Below are 26233 nucleotides of genomic sequence, written 5' to 3'. Positions count from 1 at the left end.
AGCCCCCAGTAAACACTAATGTGGACATAACGCTGGGTCTGGGCCACTCACCGACCCCACTCTGGTGTCCCCAGTATTGTGGATATTCACCCCGGGGCTCCAGCTGTCCACAGGACCACTGGCCATGCAGCCGACCTTGCAGCCAGCCTGCACTGTCCCCAGACAAGATGAGGGATCCCAGAAAGCCCCCCCCCCCCCGCCCCACTTGTGTGTCTGATGCTTCCTGTCGCTGGAACCACAGCCAGGTTCATCCAAGGAACCTCTGGGATGGCTCTCACTGGCTGGCTGATCTCTGCAGGGCAGCCGGGAGCAGCTGGGAATGTTTTCAGGAGCCCCCTGGGTGCCAAACGCAGACAGTACCCAGCGCGACCTCACCAGCGGTTTCCCAGAAGTCATCCAACATTGCTAACATTTAAACCAAAACCAGCGTCCGCGGTGGCTGGTGCCTGTGTGGAACCAGGATCTCAGCAGGGAGTGGATCAGGACACCAGAGACCCCGTCAGGTGGATGCTGAGCTCCTTTGAGGATCCTGAGTTGCTCTGAGGTTCTGACACCAGGGCAGATAAATGGTAAACGTGGGGCTAAATGCACTCCCGATGAAATAACACATTTGACTCCTTTGGGAACCATTACAGCTCACAAGCAGAGATCAACCCCGAGAAGCGGACTGATGTCTGTAATTACCCAATCCGGCGGCACAAGGATATGCCACCCCCACTCCACCCTCCCCCCAGGCAGAAAGGGGGTGAGGATAAGCCAAAGGATGTTTGGTTAACTGCATAGGGAATACTAAAAAGCGGTTAAACATTTCACAGAGCTGTGACAATAAAACGAGTCTATCGAGAGACAGGCTCTACGTTGTGTGAAATGCTCAAAACTGGCAAAAGAGGAAAAAGGTACAAATGGGGTGGCTGGGCGATTCTGAGCAGGAATCATGTGAACTCGTGTGACTTGGATCAAGTATGCGTTTTAGGCCAGTCTTCAGAAGGGGTCACAGGATGGGGTGGAGCGAGGGGAGGAAAGTGTCTTGCGAGGCTCATGCCCCCACTCTTCAGGTCAAGGACCCCGCTGAATGGGGATGGGGCAGTGGCCTCATCTGGCGGCCCCCAGCCTCAGGAGGGGGCAGCCCCTGAGGACATCCGGGACCAACAACCCCCGCCTTGCTCTGCACGCGGGGAGGGTGGGAGGACCCGGGTCTGGGCGCTGCGTCGCCAGAGCCGGGCCGCCGCCTGTCTGGGACCCCTTTGCCTGCCCCCCCCCCCCAACGGCCCCCAGCGCGCTCTCGCCTCGGCCGCCCCTTCTCTGGAAGCTCGCGACGAAGACGCTCAACGCCACCAGCAGCAGCAGCAGCAGCAGCAGCAGCAGCAGCAGCAGGGCCTCAGCCTCCCGACCAGCGCCCTCCAGCGGATGGCGTGGGAAACAGTCGTTTCCGTGGGAAAGCAGCTGGAGCAGGGGGTCAAGGCCCACAAAAATCACAGAGTGCGGTGGTGTTCATGAGAGAAGATGTTGGGGGTGCCATGCCAGAGTTGAGCCCTTTTTTGTTTTCCTTTTTTAAAATTTTTATTTAAATCCAAGTTAACTAATATATAGTGTAATAATGGTTTCAGGAGTAGAATTTAGTGATTTATCACTTGCGTATAACACACAGTGTTCATCCCGACAAGTGCCCTCCTTAATACCCATCACCCATTTAGCCCATGCCCCCCCCACCTCCCCTCCAGCAACCCTCAGTTCCTTCTCTGTATTTAAGAGTCTCTTACGGTTTGCCTCCCTCTCTGTTTTACCTTATTTTTCCTTCCCTACCCCTATGTTCATCTGTTGTGTTTCTTAAATTCCACATGAGTGAAATCATATGCTGTCTTTCTCTGACTTATTTCACTTAGCATAATACATTCTAGTTCCATCCACGTTGTTGCAAATTGCATTTTAGAAGTGTGTTTCAGGGGTGCCTGGGTGGCTGTCGGTTAAGCGTCGACTTCGGCTCAGGTCATTATCTCGTGGTTTGTGGGTTCGAGCCCCGAGTCGGGCTCTTGGCTGTCAGCACAGAGTCTGCTTCCAATCCTCTGTCCTCCTCCCTCTCTGCCCCTCCCCCTCTCACAAATAAATAAACATTTTTTAAAAAGTAGAAGTGTGTTTCAGTCCTACACTAAAGGAGGCAAAGGCAGGCATCGTGGGGTTTGGCAGAGGATGGCTATCCCCCAGTGTCCGCTCCCTCTCCTCCCTTAGTATTAGAACCGACAAGTTTGGGGCGCCTGGGTGGCTCAGTCGGTTGGGCGTCCGACTTCGGCTCAGGTCACGATCTCGCGGTATGTGAGTTCGAGCCCCGCGTCGGGCTCTGTGCTGACTGCTCAGAGCCTGGAGCCTGTTTCAGATTCTGTGTCTCCCTCTCTCTCTGATCCTCCCCCGTTCATGCTCTGTCTCTCTCTGTCTCAAAAATAAATAAATGTTAAAAAAAATTAAAAAAAAAAAAAAAAAAAAGAACCGACAAGTTTTAGGTGAATACGTAGAACAAAAACTACATCTCTGACCATCTGGCGTAGCCAGTTATGACCTTAGGATTAAGTTCTGGCCAATGCACTATAAACCAAAGTGCAGTGTGTGTGACCGGTGGTAGACGCAAGGCTGATTCCTGGATAAACAGATTCTTCCGTGGGAGAATCAAGGACACCCCTGTGGTGACAGCTGTGGAGGGTGGGGTCAGAGAGGACGCTGGGGAGGTTACTATGTCGAACCATATAGGAAAAGGTGTCATGGCTAGATAGGTGAGGTCCCTGTGTTAAAGGTTAGGGAGAAGCTCAAGGTAAAAGAGGAATGTTCCTGAAATTTCTATCCATTTTTAAGAACAGGCTCAAATCTGTGACCATCTCCCTTTGTGGCCAAGGGCGTCCCTGTTAGCCCACGTACCTGTTGACTGTCCAGCAGCACCTTCTTCTGACCCACACAGGCTGTTGGTCCTCAAAAGGTCAGTTTGGACTGAGTGTGGGGACACCTGGTCCAGAATGCTCCTCATGTGAGCCTCAGACCACCCTCACGGGACTGTCCTAACGACTTACTAAAACCGCACACGTTAAGGACGCCGCCCAACCCCAGATGGATCAGTCCCGCCGGTGGTCCTCGTGATTCCGATGTACACTCAAGTCCAATCCACCATTTTACACATGGGGAGACTGAGGCCCAGACGAGGAGTGGGACATCCCAGAAGTCTCCCTGACAGCAGAGCACTGGGCGAGAACCCGGTAATCAAGACCTGCAGGCCAAGGTTGACTCCACTGCCATGTGGATCCTCTATCCTGGCTCTCTCAGGTGGCTCCTTGCTAATTTAAAGACTGTCTGAGATGGGACACAATCTGCATGGCCTCCTCCATCCTCACAATCCTGGGACAAACCTCAGGCTGAGGACACACCTGTGGCCCCTCAGAACGTCTCTCAGATCCTCTTGCAGCGATAGAACCCTAGCCGCACGGACTACGCAGGCCCAGGAACTGCATGCCCTAGGACTCCATGCAGACTTGCAGATTCCTCTGATTAGACATTCTCTCCTTTAATGTTTATTTGTTATTTATTTTGAGAGACAGAGAGGGAGAGAGCGAGCGAGCACGAGCAGGGGAGGAGCAGGGAGAGAGGGGGAGAGAGACTCCCAAGCAGGCTCCACGCTGTCAGCTCAGAGCCCATCGCGAGGCTCGACCCCACGAACCGTGCCTTGTCCTTTCACCTTCCGAGTCACGTAAGGTATCACTAGCTCGTAACTAACGTGGTCCCTGACCTCCTTAGGGCCTCATGATTTGAAAAGTCAGGTGAGACGCCTGCGCTCAGAAACCTGCCTCGGAGTCTTTTCTCCCTCAGCAACACCGACTGTCCATTTTTCTGCCCCTTACCCAAACCCACAGCCCTATGCCTGCTCTTTAGGCAGTGGAACTGAGGACGTGGTTTGGAACCATGGGGAGCTCTCCACCAGTGGGGCCGTCAGGACGTTGAAAGCCGGATGTAGGGAACCTCGGTGTCCACGCGGGGTATTCGGGGTGCGTAAAGAGCGAAGGGCGGAAAGTGAAAACGGTGGGAACAGACCGTGGTGAGGTTAATCGCCGCACCCCGCGCCCCATCCCGGTCTCCGAGGCCCGAAGAGGCTCCTTTTGGCGCCACCTGGCGGCCGTCGTGCGAGAGCGGAGAGGGGACCCAGCGCGGGTCGCCGGGCCTGGGGCGGTCGCTTCCCGCGGGACTGGCAGGCGCCGGGGGAGGGAGGCAGGAGGGGGCATCCAGCTTGGAGAGCCAGGACTGCGCGGCCCGGGGCAGGGAACGTCTCTGGATTCGGGGGACCCCCCACCCCACCCCGGAGACCCGGGGACGCGGACCCCTAGCTGCAGCGGACCGGCGGCCGCGGGCCGGGACGCTGCGGGGCGCTGGGCGCCCGAGTCAACGTGCGCGCGCCCGCACGCCCCGCGCAGCACCCCGCACCGCCGCGCGCACGCACGCCCCGACGCTCGCCCGCGCCGGCCGGTCTCCCACGCAGTGGGCCGTGGGCGTCTGAGCCCAACGCTCCGGGAGTGGAAGGCCTCTCCGCGCGGCGCTCTCCTGCGGGCACACCGCGGCGCGCCTTTGCCACCCTCACCTCGGGCGTGGGGACGCCGCCGCGGCCGCACTGTTCCCATGGGTGACCCTCTGGAGGGTGGGTCGTGGGGGTCCTGGCGGCTCAGGCCCTACCGATCAGGCTGGGGGCTCCGGGTCCAGGCCGCTCCCACCTGCTGGCCGCGGCGGCCAATGAGAGCCTGGTCTGGTGATGTCATGCCCCGACCGGACCCTGGTGACGAAAGTCCCAGGTCACCCGTCAGGGAACCAGTGCAAACCCACCCGCGGGGGTTCCGGAAGTTTCCACTGCGGCAGCGGAGTGCGGCCTCGCCCCGCAGCCTTGCGCGTGCCACCACGTTTGGCCTTCTGGGGTGTCCCCGAGTCACCCCTCCCTCCCCCCCCCCGAGGGTCTTCTTCCGTGGGCCCCCCCTTCATTTCCACTCGTGATCTCATGGTCTCATCTTCATTCCCACAGGTGTGCCCTCATCCCCCAGGAGTGTTGCACGTCACCTCTTCTCCCCTAAGGGGGTCCTCAGCCACACTTGCAACGTGCCAGTCCTCCCATGCCACCCCCACCTCCCGTGTCGTGGCCAAGGATGTTCACTTATTCAGCCCCAGCCCTGACTGAGGTTGTCAGTGTGTCCGAGTGTGTGTCCGTCCGTCTGTGAATGTCGGTCACTGTCTGGAGCTGTCACTGCATGCGAGTGTCCGTCTGCGTGTGTCTCCGCAGCTTCTGTCCGTCTGACACTGTGCGTGTCTGCTCCGCCGCGGCGGGTCTTTCGGCCGTGTCACCGTGTGTCTGTCCGTCTGTCGGCGTCTGTCACTGGAACCCGTCTGGGCCCCGGGGTCTCCGGGTCTCGGCTCCGAGGGAGGGAGAGGGAGGGCAGGTGGCAGCCCGCGGAGGCGGGGAGGGGCGGGGGCGGAGACAGTGGGCGGGGGCGGGGGCGGGCGGGGGCGCCGTGCGGCCCGGAGGGGGTGTGTGCGGGGGGCCGGAGGCGGCGGCTGTCAGAGTCGGCTCAGCCTGCGCCGGGGAACATCGGCCGCCTCCAGCTCCCGGCGCGGCCCGGCCCGGCCCGGCTCGGCCGCCTCAGGTGAGTCTCCCGCCTCGGCCGGGACCCTCCCCCGGCCCGCGGCCCATTCCGCGTCGGGGGAAAATGTGCGCTCTCGGAGGGATCCAGGCCCCCAAACGGGACGCCCCCCGCGCCCCCGGGCCTGCCCAGCGACGCCCCCCGCCGCCCCACACTCATCCTTAACTCTTGCCTCTCCGCCGAATACTTACGGTCGCCCGCGCGGGAGCCTGCACCCCGCGGGGCCGGCCGCCGCCTCTGCTCTGGAATTCCTGTGGGGACCCCCGAGCGTCCCTTCCCCCGCCCGCCCAAGTCTGAGACCACTGGCCGACGCCCCCTGCTTGGGGCGGAACCCGAGCTGCGCAGGTTCCTGGCGCCGGGCTGGCTGCCCCCCCTCCAGATCCCGCAACCGCAGCGCCCCTGCGCAGCGCCCAGCCGAAGCCCCCTTCCAGGCCCAGGCGTCCCCCTCCCACGGGGACTCCGTCTCTATTTTGGGGAAAGGGGAGGCTCAGCGGAAGCCCCGAGTTATAATTAGCCTCACTCGGGTTTCCTAGTTAATCTCCAGCACCACCACCACCACCCCCCAACCGCAGGGCGGCGGGTGTTGGCTGGGTGAGAGGTGACCGCCGGGAGAGGGGGGGAGTTCCGACCCGGGGAATTTTGATCCCTTGGCTGGAGATGCCGGAACCGCAGCAGCTGCTGCCCCAAAATAGCCCCCTCGCCCCTGCAGCCGGGGATCTCCGGAGCTCCGAGAAGACAGGCGTCCGGGTTCGCCCTTCAGACCCCTCCGCAAGGCCCGCGAGCCTCCAGACCCCCGCCCCAAGTTCCCGGCTCCTGGACTCGGGGCGGGGAGCGCCGTCCTTTTCTCGGTCTCTACTGCCCCCCACTGGCGGCAGCGTGCCCCTCAGCATCGGATGGATGGGGGACTCGAGTCCTGGGGGGGACGGGGCTGACGAGCCTGTTCCCTGATGCTGGGCGAGGCGAGTGCGCAGCTGACCGGCACCCACGGGTACCCCGTGCCGGACAGCGGATGAGGAAGGGCAGGGTGGGGCAGGGTGTGGAGTAAGCGGGATTTGGGGTGCCCCGGGACCTGCAGCTCCCACACCCTTGAATGCCCAACCCACCCCCCAGGGTCCCCGACCCTGGCCAACGCCAGAGAGCCTGCGCCTTCACGCCACCGCAAGCTTCCCCATCAGCGCCTCCCGTCAGTGAGGGCCCCGCCCCTGTCGGGTGGCCTGTGTGTGGACTGCGGTCTCTGGTGTGGGTGCCCACACTGCTCACGCGGGGCCCAACGCAGTCCACCCCGTTGGGGGAAGGAGGTGAGGGTGGTGGGCCCTCTGTGGGGCAGCTTCGGGAAGGTATTGCCCCCATCTCTGGCCTCATCTGGGTTCCCTGCGTTCATCTGTCTGGGTGTTGTGTCTGTGTGCCTGTCTCTGTCCCCTCTTGCTTCTCCCTGTCTGCCTGTGTCCTTGTCTCTGCCTGTCTCTCTCCATTTCTCTCCCAACCTGCCCCACCTCCTCTGCAGCTCAGTGATAACCCCTGGGTAAGAGTGTTACCTAATCAATCTCCTTGCTCCTGGCAGCCTCCGGCCTTCACCCTCTGCCTTTCTTTCTCCCAGCAGAGCCTGCCTGCCCTGGCAGCCATGAGGCCCCCCTGGTGTCCCCTGTACATGCCCTCCCTGGCTGCCCCAATCCTTCTCCTCCTCCTCTTCCTCCTGGGAGGAGGGGCAGAGGCTGAGGACCCAGAGCTGCTGGTGACGGTCCGTGGGGGCCAGCTGCGGGGTGTCCGCCTAATGGCCCCTGGAGGCCCTGTCTCTGCTTTTCTGGGCATCCCCTTCGCAGAGCCACCTGTGGGCCCCCGTCGCTTTCTGCCACCGGAGCCCAAGCGGCCCTGGCCAGGGGTGCTGGACGCCACAGCCTTCCAAAGTGTCTGCTACCAATATGTGGACACCTTGTACCCTGGCTTCGAGGGCACCGAGATGTGGAACCCCAACCGCGAGCTGAGTGAGGACTGTCTCTACCTCAACGTATGGACACCATACCCCCGGCCTGCGTCCCCCACCCCTGTCCTCGTCTGGATCTACGGGGGTGGCTTCTACAGTGGGGCCTCCTCCCTGGACGTGTATGATGGCCGCTTCCTGGCCCAGGCTGAGGGGACCGTGCTGGTGTCCATGAACTACCGGGTAGGAGCCTTTGGCTTCTTGGCCCTACCAGGGAGCCGGGAGGCCCCAGGCAACGTGGGTCTACTGGACCAGAGGCTGGCACTGCAGTGGGTACAGGACAACGTGGCAACCTTCGGAGGAGACCCAATGTCAGTGACTCTGTTTGGGGAAAGCGCTGGTGCCGCCTCGGTGGGCATGCACCTGCTGTCGCCTCCCAGCCGGGGCCTGTTCCACAGGGCTGTGCTACAGAGTGGTGCACCCAATGGCCCCTGGGCCACAGTGGGTGTGGGAGAGGCCCGCCGCAGGGCCACACTGCTGGCACGCCTCGTAGGCTGTCCCCCCGGCGGTGCCGGTGGCAATGACACAGAGCTGGTCGCCTGCTTGAGGACACGGCCAGCTCAGGATCTGGTGGACCACGAGTGGCACGTGCTGCCTCAGGAAAGTGTCTTCCGCTTCTCCTTCGTGCCCGTGGTGGATGGAGACTTCCTCAGTGACACACCCGAGGCCCTCATCAATGCTGGAGACTTCCACGGCCTGCAGGTGACTAGTGGCTGGACGGGGTGGAGCTGACTCCTCTAGGCCTGTTCTCCCGTACCCCACACCCCCAGGGACCCAGGCATGAAGGCACCTCAAGACCCAACTCCCAAAGGCCTGGGCTTCTGGCCCCTGGCCAAACCCTCCTCCCTGAGACCTCAGATCCCAGGGTGGTCAGTGGGACGGAGAGAAAAGGAAACGTGGGTACATTTTCTCTTTCTCTCTGTCCCTTCCCCAACCTTATAGTCTCTTCCTCCGTGGTTCTGGGTCTATAACTATTGCTCTCTTTGGCTCTTTGTCCATCTGTTTCTGTCTGCCTGTCTGTCTGTGCCCCCCCCACCCCGCCCCCTTCCTCCATCCTGTCCCCCCAGGTGCTGGTGGGTGTGGTGAAGGATGAGGGCTCCTATTTTCTGGTTTACGGGGCCCCAGGCTTCAGCAAAGACAACGAATCTCTCATCAGCCGGGCCCAGTTCCTGGCCGGGGTGAGGGTCGGGGTCCCCCAGGCGAGTGACCTAGCTGCCGAGGCTGTGGTCCTGCATTACACAGACTGGCTGAACCCTGAGGACCCCGCACGCCTGAGAGAGGCCATGAGTGATGTGGTGGGTGATCACAATGTCGTGTGCCCCGTGGCCCAGCTGGCTGGGCGACTGGCTGCCCAAGGTGCTCGGGTCTATGCCTACATCTTTGAACACCGTGCGTCTACGCTCTCCTGGCCCCTCTGGATGGGGGTGCCCCATGGCTACGAGATCGAGTTCATCTTTGGGCTCCCTCTGGAACCCTCGCTAAACTATACCGCCGAGGAGAGAACCTTTGCTCAGCGACTGATGAGATACTGGGCCAACTTCGCCCGCACAGGGTCAGTAGTACTGAGGGGAGGAGGGCCTCCGGGAGCCAGGGAAGCAAGAGCAGGGGACACAGGGAGAGGCAGACAAGCAGAGACCGGGCCAGAGAGGGGGGGAAAGTTCACAAAAGAGAGGAGACTGGAGAGGACAGCAGGGAGGCAGCTCCTGAAGAGACCAGGACAGAGGGGGAGGGAAGCAAAGAAAAGAGAGACAAGGAGACAAAGGAGTTACCATAGTACTGAGGAGCTTGAACTGTACAGAACTGGATTCAATCGGCCCAGTGGTGATTGTGGCAGCTGTGTGGCATGCACATATGCATGGATACTCACACACCAGTTTACCTGTCCCAACAAGGGGACCGGAAATCGGACAGCACATGGGTGTTGGCAAAAGCAAACAAGATGTTTGTAAGAAAGAGGACTGGGCCTGGTTACATAGTAAGGGCTCAGTTTTTTAAGCGGAGAAACAAAGACAAAGATGGAGGGGTAAAACAAGGAAAGGCAGAAAGAGGGAGGGCAGAGGAAAGGGATGGCTCCAGATGATGGGGGATTCGGGAGACCAGAAGGAGGGCCTAAGGCGGTGGTGGGAAGGAGGGGATGGGCTCTCCACGGAGCAAAAAAGGGCACGGCGGGGGGTGGGGGGAGGTCAGGAAGCAGCCCGCCTCCTCCTGCTCTGGGTCTCCAGGCCACAGCCCCAAGGGCAGGGGAGGGGGAGGCAGGCTTGCCCCAGGCTGAGCCTGCCCTTTCCTTCCGAAGGGACCCCAATGACCCCCGAGACCCCAAAGTCCCGCAGTGGCCACCATACACGGCGGGCGCGCAGCAGTATGTGAGCCTGGACCTGCGGCCGCTGGAGGTTCGGCGAGGGCTGCGCGCCCAGGCCTGCGCTTTCTGGAACCGCTTCCTACCCAAATTGCTCAGCGCAACCGGTAGGCAGGGGCCAGCGGGCAGGGGCTGGCGGGAGAGGGCAGAAAGGGGGAGTGAAGAGAGAGAGGGGAGTGGGAGCGGGCCGGGTGTAACCCCTCTCTTCTCCCCCCCCAGCCTCGAAGGCTCCCAGCACCTGCTCAGGCCCCGCCCACGGGGAGGCTGCCCCGAGGCCCAGGCCCGGCCTTTCCCTGCCCCTCCTTCTTCTCCTCTTCCTCCTCCTCTCCCGACTCCTGCGGCTGTGACCGAGGCCACTTACCCCTCCGGCCTCAGGGGGCCCCTCCTCTAATGAGTGGTCGGACAGTGGGGAAGGGCCCCACTCAGGGATCTCCGACCCAGCGCACCCTCCTTCCTCAAACAGAGAGACTCAAACTGGCCAGTGCTGCGAGGGGGTGGTGACTTATGACCCGTCTCAGGGACCCACACGACTCTGTTGTTTAAATGGAATTATTTGGAGCCTGAGCGGGGGGGGGGGGGGGGGGGGGGGGGGGGGGGGGGCGGAGAGGGAGGGCCAGGAGCTAGATAGCACCCCCTTGAGGGGCTATAACCGTCAACCATTTCTGTCTCTTCTCTTTTCCCCACCAACCCACGGATCCTCCCTCTTCTGATCCTTGCTGCCCCCCTATCTTCCGGTCATTTTCTCCTCCCTCCGCCTTCCTTCCCGCCATCCTTCTCTGGCTCCGCCTCCACCCTCATCCTTCCTCTGGTCTTCGTCTTTCGCGTATTCTTCTGGTCCTCTTTCCACCGTCCTACGTGCCATCCTGCGTTCTCCTTGTATCCTCCTGAACTCACGCCCCCCACCTTGTACGTTCCCCGACCTTCCCCTTGTCCTCCTCCAACCCATTTGCCGGGCGCCCTGGCCGCAGACACGCTGGACGAGGCGGAGCGCCAGTGGAAGGCAGAGTTCCACCGCTGGAGCTCCTACATGGTGCACTGGAAGAACCAGTTTGACCATTACAGCAAGCAGGATCGCTGCTCAGACCTGTGACCCAGACTGGACCCCCACGTCTCCCCGCCCTGCCCGCCCCGCCCGGCCCCCTAGCTGTATATACTATTTATTTAAGGGCTGGGATATAACACAGAGAAGCCCTCCTCCCCGACTTTCCCCGGAGGCTCCCCGTCCTCTGCATGTTTCGGGCCGAGCCCCCCTCCACCCACCCCCCCAACCCCCCGCGGTGCCTTGGCCCCTCTGGGCTGCCAATAAACTGTTACAGCCACAGGAGTGTGCACGACTAGGGAGCGGGGAGAGGGCCTCAAACACCAGGACTGAGTAGACGGAGGGGCGGGTGCAGAGCCAGGTGAACTTGCGGATCTCTGTAGTGGGGCGGAGCGCGCCCGCTCCCACCGCCCCGCCCCGCCCCAGGAGGCGGGGCTCGCGCCCGCGCAGTAACCACGACGGCCGTGCGGCGGTGCATTGTGGGAGCCTCGGGGATCGCTGTCTTCTCAGCCCACGCGGGCCGCGCCTCTGCTGCCGCCACCGGAGACCGGGCGAGAGCGTCCGCAGAGCCCGCACGCCGGTCCTGCCTGCGACTAGCCCAACACCCAGGGTGGAGAGGGAGAGTTGGAGCCGGAGTTCCCTCCGCGCCGCCAGGACACATCAGCCTGGTCTCGGCCACCGCCGCGCCCGCCGACCGCCCTGGAGCCGCTGAAGGACGTCCACCTGGGCCTGGCCCCGCCCGCCCGCGGTCCCGCTCGCCTGGCCCTCCTCTCGGGCCACTACCTTTACTATCACTACGGCTGCGACGGCTTGGACGACCGGGGCTGGGGCTGCGGCTACCGCACCCTGCAGACGCTGTGCTCATGGCCAGAGGGTCGGCCCGCGGGCGTGCCCGGGCTGGCCGAAGTGCAGGCGGCCCTGGAGGACATGGGCGACAAGCCCCCCGGGTTCCGGGGCTCCCAGAGCTGGATCGGTTGTGTAGAAGCCAGTCTCTGTCTCGACCACTTCGGAGGGCCCCAGGGGCGCCTATGTCACATACCCCGTGGAGCAGGGCTTCAGGGGGAACTGGAGAGGCTTTACTCCCACTTCGCAGGGGGCGGGGGGCCTGTAATGGTTGGGGGGGATGCGGACGCCCAGTCCAAGGCCTTGCTGGGGGTTTGCCTGGGATCAGGCACGGAAGCCTATGTTCTGATATTGGACCCTCACTTCTGGGGTGCCGCGAAAAACCCTAGTGAACTGCAGGCTGCTGGGTGGGTGGGATGGAGAGAGGTGGGCACAGCCTTTGACCACAACTCCTTCTACAACCTGTGTTTGACCAGCCGCAACTCCCAAAAGCAGCAGCACGCACTGGACTGAGGCTAAGGTCCCAGAACTGAGAGGTCTCTGGCCCCAAACACAGTCACCTACCCCCTTTGTGAAACGTAAAAGCTACTCTGGGCCTTTGAAGTCCATAAAATGGATGGCCCGAGCCCATCTTGGGGGGGGGGGGGGTAGAATTTGGGGTGGTATGTAATAAACAGCCACTATGGAAGTGCTTTTATTGGCAGTAGGGTTGAAAGTACAAAAAATTCTCAACTGGATGGGAGGAGGCAGTCACAAGTATAGACGATACGAGGAATGAGGAAAAGCTCAAAAGAAATCCACATCATCTGGAGCATCCAGGTCACGGTACTCCACAATAGCCCGTGGGTCTCCTCGGACCATCCTGGGAAATAAAAAAAGAGGTAAGATGGAAGGAGAGTTGAAGGTCCCTAAAAGAGCTTAAAGAGGGCAAGAAAGCTTGCACATCACATCTTAGCTCATTCTCACCTGTTTCGAGGCTTCCCAGGATAACCTCCTTGGCCTCGAAAGGCATCATAGTTCCCTCGACCAGCACCATAGGGGGCATGAGGGTATGGAGGCCCTCCCGTGGGGACTGCAGGGCGGACGGCACCAGCTATGAGCAAGATCAGTGTTGAGTCAAAAACCTGTGACCTCAACTACACCTTGGCTAAGTTCCCTTCCTCCCAGCCCCTCATAGTCCACCAAGCCTTTTCATGTCCCTCCTATACTTACCTCCATAGCCCAAGATGGGGGGCCGGGGCTGACCATAGGGCATCAGGCCCTGTGGAGTCTGGTGTGGGTAGGGGAGTCCCGGGGTCAGGCCTGGGGGGAGTACAACATGGACAGGAACATGAATTACTGCGGGGGGGGGGGGGGGGGGGGGAGAGGAGGCAATGGGGAATGACAACTGGCTTTTAGGAATATGGCCTGAGAGTGGGATACAAGTTTTCAGAGGACCACAAGGTATGAGAACCAGAGTCCTTGAGTAGTCAAGGTCGAGGGAATGTGGCAGACCCTCATGGATCGTATCTTACTCTGGGCAGGGCCAGGTGGCTGGGCTGGCTTGATCTCGGGCAGAGCTGGGCGCTTGGCATCAGTGAGAAAGTTGTTAAAAAACGCCACCTCCTTCTTCACTTCCTCAATTTTCTCTGCATGCTTGTTGAAGATATGTTTGCGTACAAACTCAGGGCCCTGAGTAAAGAGGAAAAGGGTCAGTCAGAACACGGCAAGCAACGTGGAAGGATGATCTCTCTCACACACACACACACACACACACACACCCCACCTATTCCACGGAGCCCATTCCTCCCCAGGCCTGAGGAGGCTTCTGGCTCCACCCCCTCCTCCCACAGGTCTAGCGCACAACTCCCTAACATCCCAGACCTTGAATTTCTTGCCACTGAGAGGGCATAGCCACTTATCCTTGCCCAGTTCCTGAGTGTTAGAGGTGACAAACTTTTCCACTTCCTGCTCAGGGTCTTTGCGACCCATCTTCTGAGCCTCTTCCTCTGAAAGAGATTCCCGTACACTCAGCAGTGGAGCCAGCTTCTCCTCGAATGTCTTCTGCCACTCTAGCACTGCGGTTTGGAACAGACGACAGGTTGGAAAGAGGAGCCAGAAGCAAGGAATGAGAGACAGGGGCACCTGGCTGGCTCAGTCACTACAGCACGTGACTGCTGATCTCAGGGTTGTGAGTTTAAGCCCCACGCTGGGCATCAACAATCAAAAAGGAGGGGATAAAAGGAGAGGGTGGCAGGGCACTGCTATCCAAACACATCTAAGGCCAGAGGCAGCTGAAGAGAAAGGGAAACCAAAGGGGAATCAGGACTGGGGAAGCTGGGAGCCCACCTTCTCCATGACTAATGCGGTTGGGTGGCATGGGCCCACGAACGTGGATGATGCCACAGCGGTTGGGCATTTCATCCTCATTGGGGTACTCGCACGTGTTATAATAATCCAGGGAATGCACGATGCGCAAATAGAGGAGGAGTTTGTCCAAAACCTAAGAGAAATGAGGAGCTGTGAGTTCACCACACTCTTGCCCCTCCGATGCTCTCAACCAGGAGGATCCTGCCCGCCTGCTCTTGCCACACTCTGCTCTTGCGGGCACCTTGATCAGTTTCTCATCCCGCTCCACGTTGATCTCTGCCGGGTTCCCCTCCTTAGGGGGCTCCTCAGGGGGGGCCCCCCCACTGCTCCCGAGCAGCTCCTCCTCCTCCGCGCTCACTTCCTCAATCAGATAGTCCGTGATATTCTTCAAGATTGGGTTCTGGGAGGGCAGACTCTGGTGGGGAGGAAAAAGAACAGGTGAGGCAGAGAAGCCCAGGAACCTCTTCACGTGAAGCAGAAAGGAATCCGGGGTTCGCTGGGCCTATTACCACTGTTTCATTGTTTGTCTTTTTTTATTCATTCTATCCCTAGCAAATCATCACTAATGCCAACCTGTCCTGCTGGAAGCTGGAGGTGCTGCCCAGATAGCCCAAGTACAAGGGGTCAACACTACAGATCAAGTGAGACAAGACCAGAGGTGCCCAAGCAGACGACATGACTGCTTTTGAAAGAGTTCCACGGGGAGTCACTGACTGTTGGCAGAGGAGGTGTCCCAGGCTCAGAGGCCCAGAGCTGGGTCCTGTCATCCAGCGTATGGATCAGTTTGGCTGCCAACTTGATGTCGTTGCGCACGATCTGCTTGTGCTGGGTAATGCCATTGATGTTGCGGACTCGACGGGTCAGGTCTCTGTTCACACCAGGGCTCAGCTCACACTCTCGGAGCTGGAGGGAACAAAAAGCTTACCAACACACTTGCCCCAAAAAGCAGCAACTCAAAGACTGGCCTACTAATTAGATCAGTGATTAGACTGAGCTCACGGAGAAAAGGGACCAGAGAGGTCTTACTCGCAGTAACAGCCCCAGAGCCCAGCCCAGAGACAACAGCATATTCTTAATGTGAGCAGACTGAGTGGATGGAATAGGGGGCTCGACGGGTGAATCAAAGAACAAAGGAATCCGAGGTTGTGTGCAACTGAGAGCCCATTCCGCACTTACTCGGATATTCTGCAGGTTCCAACAGATCTCTTTGATGTTAACACTGCGGTCAAAGGTCACCCAGCCGCGGCGGAAAAACCTACAAAAGAAAGGGTCAGCATAATCCTGGCTGGTGGAGGAGATGCTGGCCATTAGCGCTCCCCTGCACCTTATCTCCAGGGTATCCAGGGTCACTCTTCTCTCCATTCCTCACCTCCTCTCAGGCTGGGGTTCTGACAGTGCCACACGCATGAAGCCGGGGTATCTTTTACAAAGCTGGAAAAGCAGAGGAACAGAAACCCCACTGAGCGAGTCAACGTTACACTTCTTCCTCTAGTCCCCATGTCCTCAGAACCCTAAAATTGTCTTTGAATCTTTACTCAAGCAAGGAAAAACCAACAAAGGACGTTAAGAGCAATGATGCAACCAGGGCCTGCCCACAAAAGACACAGGCCCGCGAGAAGGGGGCTTCCCTATTAGAGAAATAGGGATGTGTTAGAAGCAGAGCCAGATTATCTTCTTCCCACCACCAAAGATGGAGCCCGGATGCCATTCCTGCCCCCAGTAGCGCTCTCCCCACTCACAGAAATGATCTCTGCCCTCGAGATGTTGGGTGCGATGTTGCGCATGAACAGGGAGCAAGTCTTATGGAGGGGACGGGGTTTACATTCCAGCCCCGGAGTGTCCTTAGGCTTCTCCCTTTCTTCTTCTTTGGGCTTCTCCTTTTCCTTGAGTGCTTCTTCTATGCAGGAAGCGGTGGGAGTTGGTGAATTTTTATTGTCAATGTTGAAAGGGAAGATAGAGAAGCTGTCAAACTCCTGCTACGTCATCTCCCCAAAGGCCCCCCCTCCTTTATCAATTTCACCCACCGTCACCTCCCCTACCCCTATTCAGTAGGAAGAGAAGGGAACAGAAACAGAAAATAAAACCTACCAGCCTCTTCCTTCTCTTCCTCAGCTTGGCCACTCTCGGACTCGGACTCCGACTCGGACACACTGCCTTCATCAAAGCTGTCATCACCGCTGTGCTTCCTATTCCGCTTCTTGCTACTCTGTGAGAGGCACAGCAAGACAAGGGGAGTCAGATAGCCAGGACCCCAGTCCTGACACTGACCCCCGAGCAAGAAACACCCTACTTTTGTTTTTAAGACTTTTTTAAATTTATTTTTTTCAATGTTTTATTTTTTTATAAACGGAGCATGAGCAGGGGAGGGGCAGCGAGAGACAGACACAGGATCTGAAGCAGGTTCCAGACTCAGCTGTCAGCACACAGCCCAACGTGGAGCTTGAACTCGTGAACTGTGAGATCATGACCTGAACCGAAGTTGGACGCTTAACTGACTGAGTCACCAAGGCGCCCTTAAGATTTATTTTTGAGAGAGAGAGAAAGTGCAAGCGGGGAGGGGCAGAGAGAGGGGTACAGAGGATCCAAAGCAGGCTGTGCTGACACCAGCGGGCCTGATGCGAACTTGAACCCACAAACCACAGGATCATGGCCTGAGCCAAAACTGGACATTCAACAGACTGAGTCACCAGGTGCCCCTACCCTACCTTTTTGGCATCTTTCTCAGAGTCGTCTTTCTTCTCTTCCTTGTCCCCATCAGCCTCAGATTTCTTAGTTTTGTCATCATTAGAAATGTCATTTTCAGCCTGCAGGTAAAGACAATCACAGGCATGTCAATCTTCCCTTCAATCTGTATCAGAGCCCCGCCCCTCCCCTACAGCTGAGCCCAGAAGTCTGCCTCCACCTCTCCCTGGACCCAGGATACAACCTTCCGGTCCCCCCACCTCCACCACGGAAGCTGCTCTATTCTCCTCCCCAGGTGCTCACAGGCAACACCCAGCAAGCCCAGCCCGCAGACCTGTTTGCCGTCTTCTTTCTTGTCGTCCTTATCATTGGCCTTGCGCTCTCCGTCCCCCAGGCCTGGTCCAGCCCGGCCTTCCTCTTTCTTGCTGGGCTCCCCAGGCTTTCCCGCCTGCTCCTCCTCCTCCTCCTGCTCCAGGATGCGCAGATCGTTCTCCGTCCCTCCTTCCATCTTAATCACAGCTGCCAACAAAGGGAGCAGAGGTCACAATCCCAGGGCTGTGACCTTCTGCCTCTGGTTTGTCAATGGACTTCTATTTCCCAACCAAGATCTTGGTTACCAGACACCCTCTTCCCCTCCCAATCTACACACCTGCATCCAGCATCTTGACAATGGCATCAGCTTTGTCTATGTCCAGGAGAAGATTATCAAACCAGCCACTCTCCATGAGGGACAGGAATACCCTCAGTCTGTTTTGCAGGGCCCCCCGGGCCTCCTGCCGACGCTTCCCCACCTCATCTGGGTGGTACTTAGACCGAAACCTGGGAAAGGAAGTGGGGAGGGGAAGAGACAAAATAGTCACTGGATGCCAGGGCCAGGACATGGGGAGGGGCCCAGGAAAGTCAGGGCTTAGCCCCCATCCTCTCACACCCACATAAAACCATGAAAGCAGAAAGACTGGGGAGAGGGGTGCACTAGAACCACCCAATACCCCCAAAAGGAACCAGAAGTTCTGCTCGGAGAAGATTTGGGGGAGAGCCAGGAACTAAGAGCTCTGGATTTGGGAAGAGCAACGACTACAGGGAGAGGCCAGGGTTAGAGAGGCAGAATGATCGCCCTGAGTCTCTGGGAAACACTAACTTGAAAAAGTGTAGTTTCCCAAAGCTTCCAAGAGGAAGGCTAAGGAAATAGTAGGCCCCAAAGAACCTCCCTCTCCTTGTAAAACCCAAACTAGAGTAATTAAAAGGACTGCTCCCACCAACTCCCTCCATCCCTAGGTGGAAGACAGAGGGAAACCTGAAATGCACCAGACAGGAAAAGCCAAAAAAGGCAGAAAAGCTTTCTCCCCCCTCGGGAAGAAAAGGAGATGGTGGAGGGACAGGAAAAGACCAAAGGGAGAAACTGAAGTGCCCTTGTAACCTCAGGTACTGCCCACAGGGGGAGAGAGAGGCGGGAGGAGGATCAGGGTGGAGCATGAAAAGGAAACATTTATAATAGGGGGGGGGGGGGCGCAGAAGAAAGGAGTAGGAGAAAAAACAGAAAAGGAAAGTGTGAGAAAGTCCCAGAAATCGAAAACAAAGGGAAAAACAACTAAAGGTCAGAGAAACTGAAAAAACCAGAGGAAAGAAATGTTAAGTGAGGTGCAAGGACAGGGACAAAGAAAGAACAAAAGGTACATGAGAGAATGAGACCAGGACACAGAGAAAGAAGAAAGAGGGAACAGTGACAGACAAAACAGAACCACAAGTTGAGCGTGAGAGGAAAGGAAAGCCGCAGGCGTCACCTCCAGGATCTTTACCTTGGCCGCTTGGTCAAACAGAGCTCAAGATTTAACTAGCCGCGCCCAGGGCCCATGCTGGCAGGTGGGCCACCGGCTGGCTCCTGGCTGGGGCGTCCCGGCCCAGATGCCCCACCCCCGCGGGGCTCCGCGGTGGGGGCCCTGACTGACTAGCTGCCTGAGCAATCACATTCAGCTAAACCGCTGCATTGTGCACAGCGGTGCCCTGCCTGTCTGCCTGGCCGGGGCAGCGCGGCTCAGCCCAGGGGGCTCATGTATGGGCTGGGTATGGTGGGGGTGGAGGTGGGTTTGCTCCGAGCTCCGTCGATGAGCGGGTGTAGTTCCCAGTTCTGGCTCTTTTCAAGGAGGAGGAGCAGAAAGAGGATGAGGAGGAGGAGGAGCAGGAAGGGGGGAAAAGATGGTTGATTAAAATCAAAACATCCACAAAAGGAAAAAAAATTCAAAATTCTTTTCTGTCAAACGACCCTGAGATCTTTGCTTTTTCTTGTCTGGATTCACTCGTTGCTTTTGGGAGAACACCACAGCCACACAGGGTCCCGGCGATCAGGGATGACAATGACCCAATACCAGCAAGTGGGAAGCAGTCTGTCTGCTGCCCCAAGGGAACAGGTGGCTCTGGCCAGCTGCCTGGAGGTGTCCCACTCACTGAGGACAGAGGGGAAGCGAGGTGGGGCGGGAGGCCGTGGCAGACGGTGAAGTGAGGAGGAGAACCCATCAGCCAATGCTGTTGTCCTTCCCATCCCCCGCCCCCAGGAAGTTCTGGATCGGGGAAAATGGGAGAGGACAGGGCTGCAGGCTCCACTGGCGGGGCCAGGGGACACATGCTAGGGAACAGACAGGAGGAAAACGGGGGCACTCACCACTCCTCATCTTTATGAGCCAAAAAGAAATCTTGCATCTGCTGCCTTCGAAAATCCAGCTTATAGTCATTGTAACGCTTTACGGCCTCGGTCTCGTCCACAGAGTCATCCAACGACAGGAGAAACTCCTTGAAAGTCTTCATCACCGGTGGTGGCACACCCAAGTCAATCTCTGCGATGCTGCCCAGCCTGGGGGGGGCCCGGTCAGGAAGTCTTGGTTGTGGGGGAAGAGGGTGGGGGGGATGGGGGGGCCGAGGTAGCCAGCTGCCCCCTTCCTTTGCCCACGACGGACACACACCATAGGCACCAACTGCTTCCCGCCCCCACAGGCACCCCTCTGTACCTAACCCACTTCCTGGCTCTGGCTGCGGTCTCTGGCAACCCCAGTCCACCCCCCGTACCTAACAACTCCCTTTTCCCAGGAACCCCAGAACCCCAGGTCTTTACCTGGCCTGGATAGGCAGAACATGGTGCTGCATGATGTGGACGTCTGGGTGGCCCCAGGGCTGAGGGGGGCCATAAGTTGGGCCCCCACCCCCCCCAGCATAGGGCATCTCATAGCCACTGTGGTATGGGTCAGAACTGTGCTCATCCCTGAGGGTAGGGGACACAAAAGTCAGACAGAGAAGGGCATCATGTCTCCAGAGCACGAAGGAAGACGGGACAGAGGAAGGGGCATACGGAATGTGGGCTCTCACCCAAGGGTTTAAAGGGACAAAAAAAGGGGGGTTTATAGGAAGTCCTCCAACTTCCTATAGGAAAGGAAATGACACAGTCCTCAGCCAAAGTGCCAACAGACAGCCAAGGCCCGGTGGAACTGAGGCTAAGGAGAGAAGGCAGAGAAACCGTTGCCACCTCACCAGTCTCGCCTCATGCGCTTTTGTGGGGGGCTGAGTTCATGGCGGGGAGGAGAGAAGCGCTCTCGCCGATTCCGGTCATAGTCCCGATATTCACCCCGACTGCGGCGCTCCCGGCCACGGTCCCACTCTCTGGCGATTAAGAACAAGTAACGGTCAGAGGACACAGCCGGCTTACACTCCTAGACGTGCCCTTCCTATCCTGAGACACCAGACTAAAAGCCTACAATTACAAAACCATTCTCTAAACAGAAAAAAACTTGCCTACCGCCATCGCTTCAGCCGTCACCCGCACACTGATGGCTGTCCACCTGTTCCTCCAGACCAGCACCAAACACCCACCACTAGGATGGCCACTGCCACCTCAAATTCAGGTCAGAACTGAGCCTGTCATTTCTACCACTTCGAGCCCAGGCTTGCCTTCCTCGTCCCGTTTCCCACTCTCGGGTGTATCAGCACATCACCAGGTATCCGACTTCTCAAGTGTCACCCTCACCCCTCGTTTGTTACTGGTTTCTTAATCCTCTGCCTCAGTGCCTATCAAGGCTTTCCTCTTCCTTGCCCTGCCCGCCAACTTCCCTAGTCCCTGTGCCCTGACCCTGGTCCTCTCTCCTGTAACCACAACATCAGTGTATCCACCTCTGGTCCCTCCCACTCCTCTACTGTCAAAGCGATCTGTCTCAAACACAGAGGTGATCAAGCCATGCCCTTCCTTGCTAAATGCCAGTGTACAACACTCTTCATAACCTCGGCTCCTGGTGTCTGTCATTCCAGCCTCTCCACTAGTCACCCACCACCTCCATCCCAACCTTAAAAAGAAAATCCTTTGTTCTAACCCAGCAGTTTTCCAACTTTTGGTCTTGGGTCCCCCATCCCCACCTTACACTCTTTAAAATTACTGTGCAGGGGCACCTGGGTGGCTCAGTCAGTTAAGCATCCAACTCTTGGTTTCAGCTCAGGTCATGATCTCACGGTTCCTGAGTCTGAGCCCTGCATCAGGCTCTGCGCTGACAGCACAGCCTCACTGGAATTCTCTATCTCCCTCTCTTTGCCCCTTCCCCGCTCACACACTCTCTCCCTCAAAAGTAAACAAACATTTAAAAAATAAATAACGTTACTGCGCACATCGAAGAGTTTCTGCTTATGTGGATGGCATCAATACTATACTCAAAATTAAAACAAAGGGACACCTGGGTGGCTCAGTCAGTTGAGCGTCCGACTTTGGCTCAGGTCACGATCTCACGGTTCGTGGGTTTGAGCCCCACTTCGGGCTCTATGCTGACAGCTCAGAGCCTGGAGCCTGCTTCGGGTTCTGTGCCTCCCTCTCCCTCTGCCCCTCCTCTGCTCGCTCGCACTCGCTCTCTCTCAAAAAAACCAAAAACGTTAATAAAGAAACTAAAACAAAAAATTAACACCTATTAATTGTGAAGTTACATATCAACATAAATTACATCCTTTTATGAAAATACAGCTATTTTCCAAAACAACATTTAATGAGAAACGTGACATTGTTTTTACATTTAACAAATCTTTTCAAGGCCTGGCTTAATACAGACAGCTGGATTCTCACATTTGCTTCTACATTCAATCTACTGTAATGCATTGTTTGGTTGAAAATATGAAGAAAATCTAGCCTCACAGATAGGCAGATGGAAAAGGGAATCCTTTTAATAGTCTTCTCAAGAAACTAGGAATATTCTTTGATACTACCCAAAACTTGACAAGAGATAGTTTCTTTTATTTATTTATTATTATTTTTAACGGTTATATTTATTTTTGACACAAAGAGAGACAGAGCATGAGCAGGGGAGAGGCAGAGAAAGAGGGAGGCACAGAATCCAAAGCAGGCTCCAGCCTCTGAGCTGTCACCACAGAGCCCGACGCAGGACTCAAACTCACAAACCATGAGATCATGACCTGAGCCAAAGTTGGACGCTCAACTGAATGAGCCACCTAGGCAGCCCCCCCCTCACCTTTTTTTTTAAATATTTACTTATTTTGAGAGAGAAAGAGAGCAGGTGCATGCAAGAGCAAGGGAGGGGGAGAAAGGGAGAAAGAGAATCCCAAGCAGGCTCCATGCTGTCAGCACAGAGGCAGAGGAGGGGCTCAATATCGCAAACTGTGAGATCATGACCTGAGCCGAAAACAAGAGTTGGACGTTTAAGGCACCTGGACAGCCAGTCGGTTAAGCAGCCCACTTAGGCTCAAGGTCATGATCTCTCTTGAGTGGTCTGTGAGCTCGAGCCCCACATCAGGCTCTCTGCTGTCGGCACAGAGCCCACTTTGGATCTTCTGTCCCCCTCTCTGCCCCTCTCCCACTCACACACTCTCTACCCCCGCCCCCTCTCAAAAACAAACGTTAAAATTAAAAAAAAAAAAAAAAAAGGCTTGGACATTTAACTACTGAGCCACCCAGGTGTCCCACAAGGAACATTTTCTACTCTGCTACATTTAAATCCATTGTTCTATCTTGCTCTGTGAATGGATCTTGGCACATTTCATTATACAATATCAAAACATTATATTTATTAGTATTACCACCTAGCTCATCAGAAAAGTCTTAAAGTAATGGGAGGCTGTCAAACTCACACTGGTAGATAAAAGTTTTCTAAAATTTCAATTTTCACTGCCAAGTTCCACTTCCTCACTGGCAACAAAGCTAACAATTTTCCTTGAAATAACATAGATCCTTAGTCTTTTTTCAAAAAAATGTCTCTCAAATACCCAAACAGGAATAACCACTGTCCAATAATCTTTCGTTCAGGTAAAAATGACATCTCACCAAAACAACCACACACCTGTTAGTTCAACTCCAAACTCAGCTCTTCTTTGAGATAACCACTGTACTCCTATACGCTGCATAAATGCTTCATGCAGATTTCTCATTCATCGCGTGTGTTACGGAGACACATAGACAAGAATTCAACTTAACAGAATTTAAAATTTTTACTGCTTCATCAAGGACGTTAAGTGAACCCGTTTTGTCTGTTTTTTTTTTTAACTGTTTGGTGCCACTGCCTTTATTTGCACTAAGACACCAAATGGTTTTCCCCCCAATACTATGAACCAACAGAGAAAATGACCATACTCCTTCAAGTTACTATGAAAAATATAGTTATAACACCACAGATCCCGAGGGTCTGTGGACCACATTTTGAGAAGTACTACCCTAAAAAAACTAGACTATGGGTTCTTTTCTGCACACAATGTTATGTCCCCAACTCCAAACTATTCACTCAATCTGTGTCTGGGGAATTCTCAATCATCTTTCCAAGTCTTGCTAAGGGCCACTTTCCTGCAGCTCTGACATATAACCTCCACCTCTACTCTCCCCTCCGTTCTAAGATCTGTTCCTTCAACGCTTAACCATCTTTAGGATGATCTCTTACATACACTCGACTGCAGGGCACACCCAAGGCCATTTTGCCCCCCACTCCAAGCTCCAGAGATAAACTCTTTAATTACAACAAACACTCCCTACCTATCTTCAGAATTCAGAACAATTTTAATTTTCTTCTTTCTTAGAGAAACCAGGGAAAACAAAGAGCCACAGTCCCCCCAGCGAAGAGATACAAATTGAATGATTTCCCGAACTGTTTTTTCAAAATGACACTGAATGACTAAATACTATTACACTAAGTCACCTCAAGCTTTTTTTTTTTTTTTTTTTCTGGTAATGTTTCCAAATCAAGCGTCATCAGCACTGATATTGCTGATTAGATTCGTGGTGTCCTTTATATTTACAAAATTTTGCGCGGTTGCCCTTAACTTCATTAGTTTGTTTGAAATCACCTCTCTCTGTGGAAACACCTTAATGATAATTAACTCCAGAACATCCCAGAAAACTAATGACTAGCTAAGTCAAACCTAACCAACTAACCTAACCATCACTGTCCAAAGAACTCTTTCCGATTTTAGGGAAGACAACTACAAGATATTTAACCATATTTTGCCAGGGAACCGGTCTGATCTGACAACCTCTCCAAGTTAAGTCAATTCGAAAGCGTTACTTCCTATGAATCCACACCTTTGAGGAGTAATTTACAAACAAGAAAATGCATGCATTTTAAAAACATTACTTCTTCATACCCCAACTCTTAGGTCTACTGCTTTGACCTCATATACGTTTCAAAATCAAGCCATAGCTAGCTAGCTCTTTGGCAAACAGCGAATAGGTTGACCGACCGGAAACGGTCAAGCATAAGCGACTTCATGTGGTTCGCCCTATATAACGAATAAAGGCAATGCAACGAGGGAGGAGTGCAAAAGAATGAGATAGGGAGAGAAAACTAAGAAAAGGAAGTCTTACCGGTCATTCCAATCGTCTCCTCGACGTCTTTCATCTCTTTCGCGAGAACGGTCATAGTCGCTGCGCTCTCTTCTAAACTTGTCCCTGCGCCTTCGGTCGTACTCGTCGTCACTGTCCCCCATGGTGCGGTGTGAGGGGGCCTGGAGCCCGGACAGGGGTGGTCAGGGTGCGGAACAATGACCAGGGCAGGAAAGGATCCAGAGCTGCTCCGGGGCAGCACGCCCGCCTCCCTCCGCAAAGGCCAGCCTTCCACTGTCCCCGCCATCCCAAGCCCTCTTCCCGCGCAGGTGGACGGCTCCGACACTCGCCCCCAGGGACTCCCTGCCCACGCCCGCCCGAACCCCCTCCCTCCCGTCCGCCGCAGCCCCGACTCTCCAGGCCCCGCCCCTCCCCCACCTGGGAGCTTCGCGGCCGTTAGTCTCGCGGTCCCGCGGGCTAGTTTTCCGGGAGACCTGGGCCCGCCTCTCGCCTCGGGCGCGCGACGAGGGCGGCGCGGACGGTGAGAGGGCGACGCGAGGCTCTCAGCGAGGAGGCCGAGGAGACGAGAAGAAAAGTGGGACAGCCGGGGATGGGCGGTCGGCGCGCGCCGCTCGCGCTGCGCCTGCGTCACCGTCGGGACAGGGCCCCAACCATAAAGTAGTCCCCCGCGGCCTGAACTGGAACTTAAAGCACACAGCGAGAGGCTGGGAGCACCGCGGGATGATGGGAAGGGGCGGGGACCGGAAGTCTCGCGTGCTCTCTGGAACGAGAACTGCGCGCGGACGAGAGAAATTACGGGAGCCGAGGTGGACCAAGCGAAACCTCGGCCGGGTTGTGGAGCCTTATGGGCGTGAAGGAGCGCGTCCTCCCGTTGAGGTCGAAGGTCGTTGTCACTCGGATGCGTCCGGGGTCTGAACCAGCTCGTGTCCAGTTGTCCCCCCAGCCAGCCTGCTTGGCCGCCTCCTGACCTCATCGGGGCGGTTTTCTCCTCCTGGCGCAGGGCGGGGAGTTGGGGAATGCAGGCGTTTAGCGGGGTGGAGCAACCATTTTAAAGCATCTCCCACCATTTTGTGGTGCAGCAGAGAACCAGGCTTTTTGCTGCCTCAGTATGCACCATATGCAAAGCCCTGTGACTGCTGTATCTCAACAGAGGCGCCCCGTCTTGTAAGCAAAACCGGCAAATCTGTCTTATCCCCAACCAATGCTTGGTTGGGATAGGCTATAGGTTGAAGTCTTGATCAACAGGGGGAGTCTGGCTTGCCCCAGATTAAATGCATCACCACCCGGGAGATAACACCCAAGTCCTTGTTCAGGGAGTGGAGTGTGAGGCTTAAGAGTAGGAGATGCTGCCTCCCTGGAGCATGCCGCAGCTCACTCCCAGCACGGGGAGAGGGTGTACAGTGTAGTTGCCAAAAACCAGGACTAGGACCAAGAAGACCCAGGCTCTGACCTTGGTACTGCCATTTGGGAATCATGTCATCTGAGATCACTTCTATAAAAACGCAGGGAGGTGCAACAGTTGTGCGTGTGTTAG

At 56.5% G+C, this 26233-nt stretch overlaps 3 protein-coding genes across 16 annotated transcripts; 2 read left to right on the top strand and 1 right to left on the bottom strand.

Annotated features, from left to right (window-relative positions):
• Window positions 1-5588: 5588 nt before the first annotated feature.
• On the top strand, window positions 5589-11257 carry ACHE (acetylcholinesterase (Cartwright blood group)). Of its 8 annotated transcripts, none has more exons than XM_042972270.1 (5): window positions 5589-5654; window positions 7252-8331; window positions 8697-9181; window positions 9923-10092; window positions 10205-10507. In XM_042972270.1, the coding sequence occupies exons 2-5, from the start codon at window positions 7273-7275 to the stop codon at window positions 10330-10332; spliced, it is 1842 nt and encodes a 613-aa protein (XP_042828204.1). In that variant the 5' UTR covers window positions 5589-5654; window positions 7252-7272; the 3' UTR covers window positions 10333-10507. The 8 variants fall into 8 exon arrangements, with proteins under 8 accessions (XP_042828204.1, XP_042828202.1, XP_042828203.1 ...); XM_042972268.1 differs by lacking the exon at window positions 5589-5654 and adding an exon at window positions 5852-6949; XM_042972269.1 differs by lacking the exon at window positions 5589-5654 and adding an exon at window positions 5852-6949 and having other exon boundaries at window positions 7249-8331.
• Window positions 11258-11526: 269 nt separating this feature from the next.
• UFSP1 (UFM1 specific peptidase 1 (inactive)) lies at window positions 11527-12511 on the top strand. The gene has a single exon (XM_007073914.2). The coding sequence runs from the start codon at window positions 11952-11954 to the stop codon at window positions 12378-12380; it is 429 nt and encodes a 142-aa protein (XP_007073976.1). The 5' UTR covers window positions 11527-11951; the 3' UTR covers window positions 12381-12511.
• A 37-nt stretch (window positions 12512-12548) lies between these two features.
• SRRT (serrate, RNA effector molecule) lies at window positions 12549-25420 on the bottom strand. 7 transcript variants are annotated; one of them, XM_042971335.1, is made up of 20 exons: window positions 25117-25420; window positions 24721-24860; window positions 20415-20543; window positions 20002-20148; window positions 19555-19767; window positions 17548-17717; window positions 17233-17417; window positions 16922-17020; window positions 16305-16422; window positions 15956-16113; window positions 15586-15647; window positions 15393-15471; window positions 14931-15119; window positions 14458-14631; window positions 14196-14349; window positions 13731-13924; window positions 13382-13538; window positions 13080-13169; window positions 12834-12960; window positions 12549-12729 (listed from the first exon to the last, which is right to left on the bottom strand). In XM_042971335.1, exons 2-20 carry the CDS (start codon window positions 24840-24842, stop codon window positions 12654-12656), a joined length of 2643 nt encoding a protein of 880 aa, XP_042827269.1. In that variant the 5' UTR covers window positions 24843-24860; window positions 25117-25420; the 3' UTR covers window positions 12549-12653. The 7 variants fall into 7 exon arrangements, with proteins under 7 accessions (XP_042827269.1, XP_042827273.1, XP_042827267.1 ...); XM_042971339.1 differs by having other exon boundaries at window positions 15956-16110; window positions 19555-19743; XM_042971333.1 differs by having other exon boundaries at window positions 13080-13181; window positions 25117-25419.
• Window positions 25421-26233: the final 813 nt, after the last annotated feature.

The sequence above is a fragment of the Panthera tigris genome, chromosome E3 (genome assembly GCF_018350195.1).
Source record: "Panthera tigris isolate Pti1 chromosome E3, P.tigris_Pti1_mat1.1, whole genome shotgun sequence".
Taxonomy (NCBI): Eukaryota; Metazoa; Chordata; class Mammalia; order Carnivora; family Felidae; genus Panthera; species Panthera tigris.
Note: the sequence above shows the minus strand (reverse complement) of the source record. Positions and strands in the feature narration are given on the sequence as shown.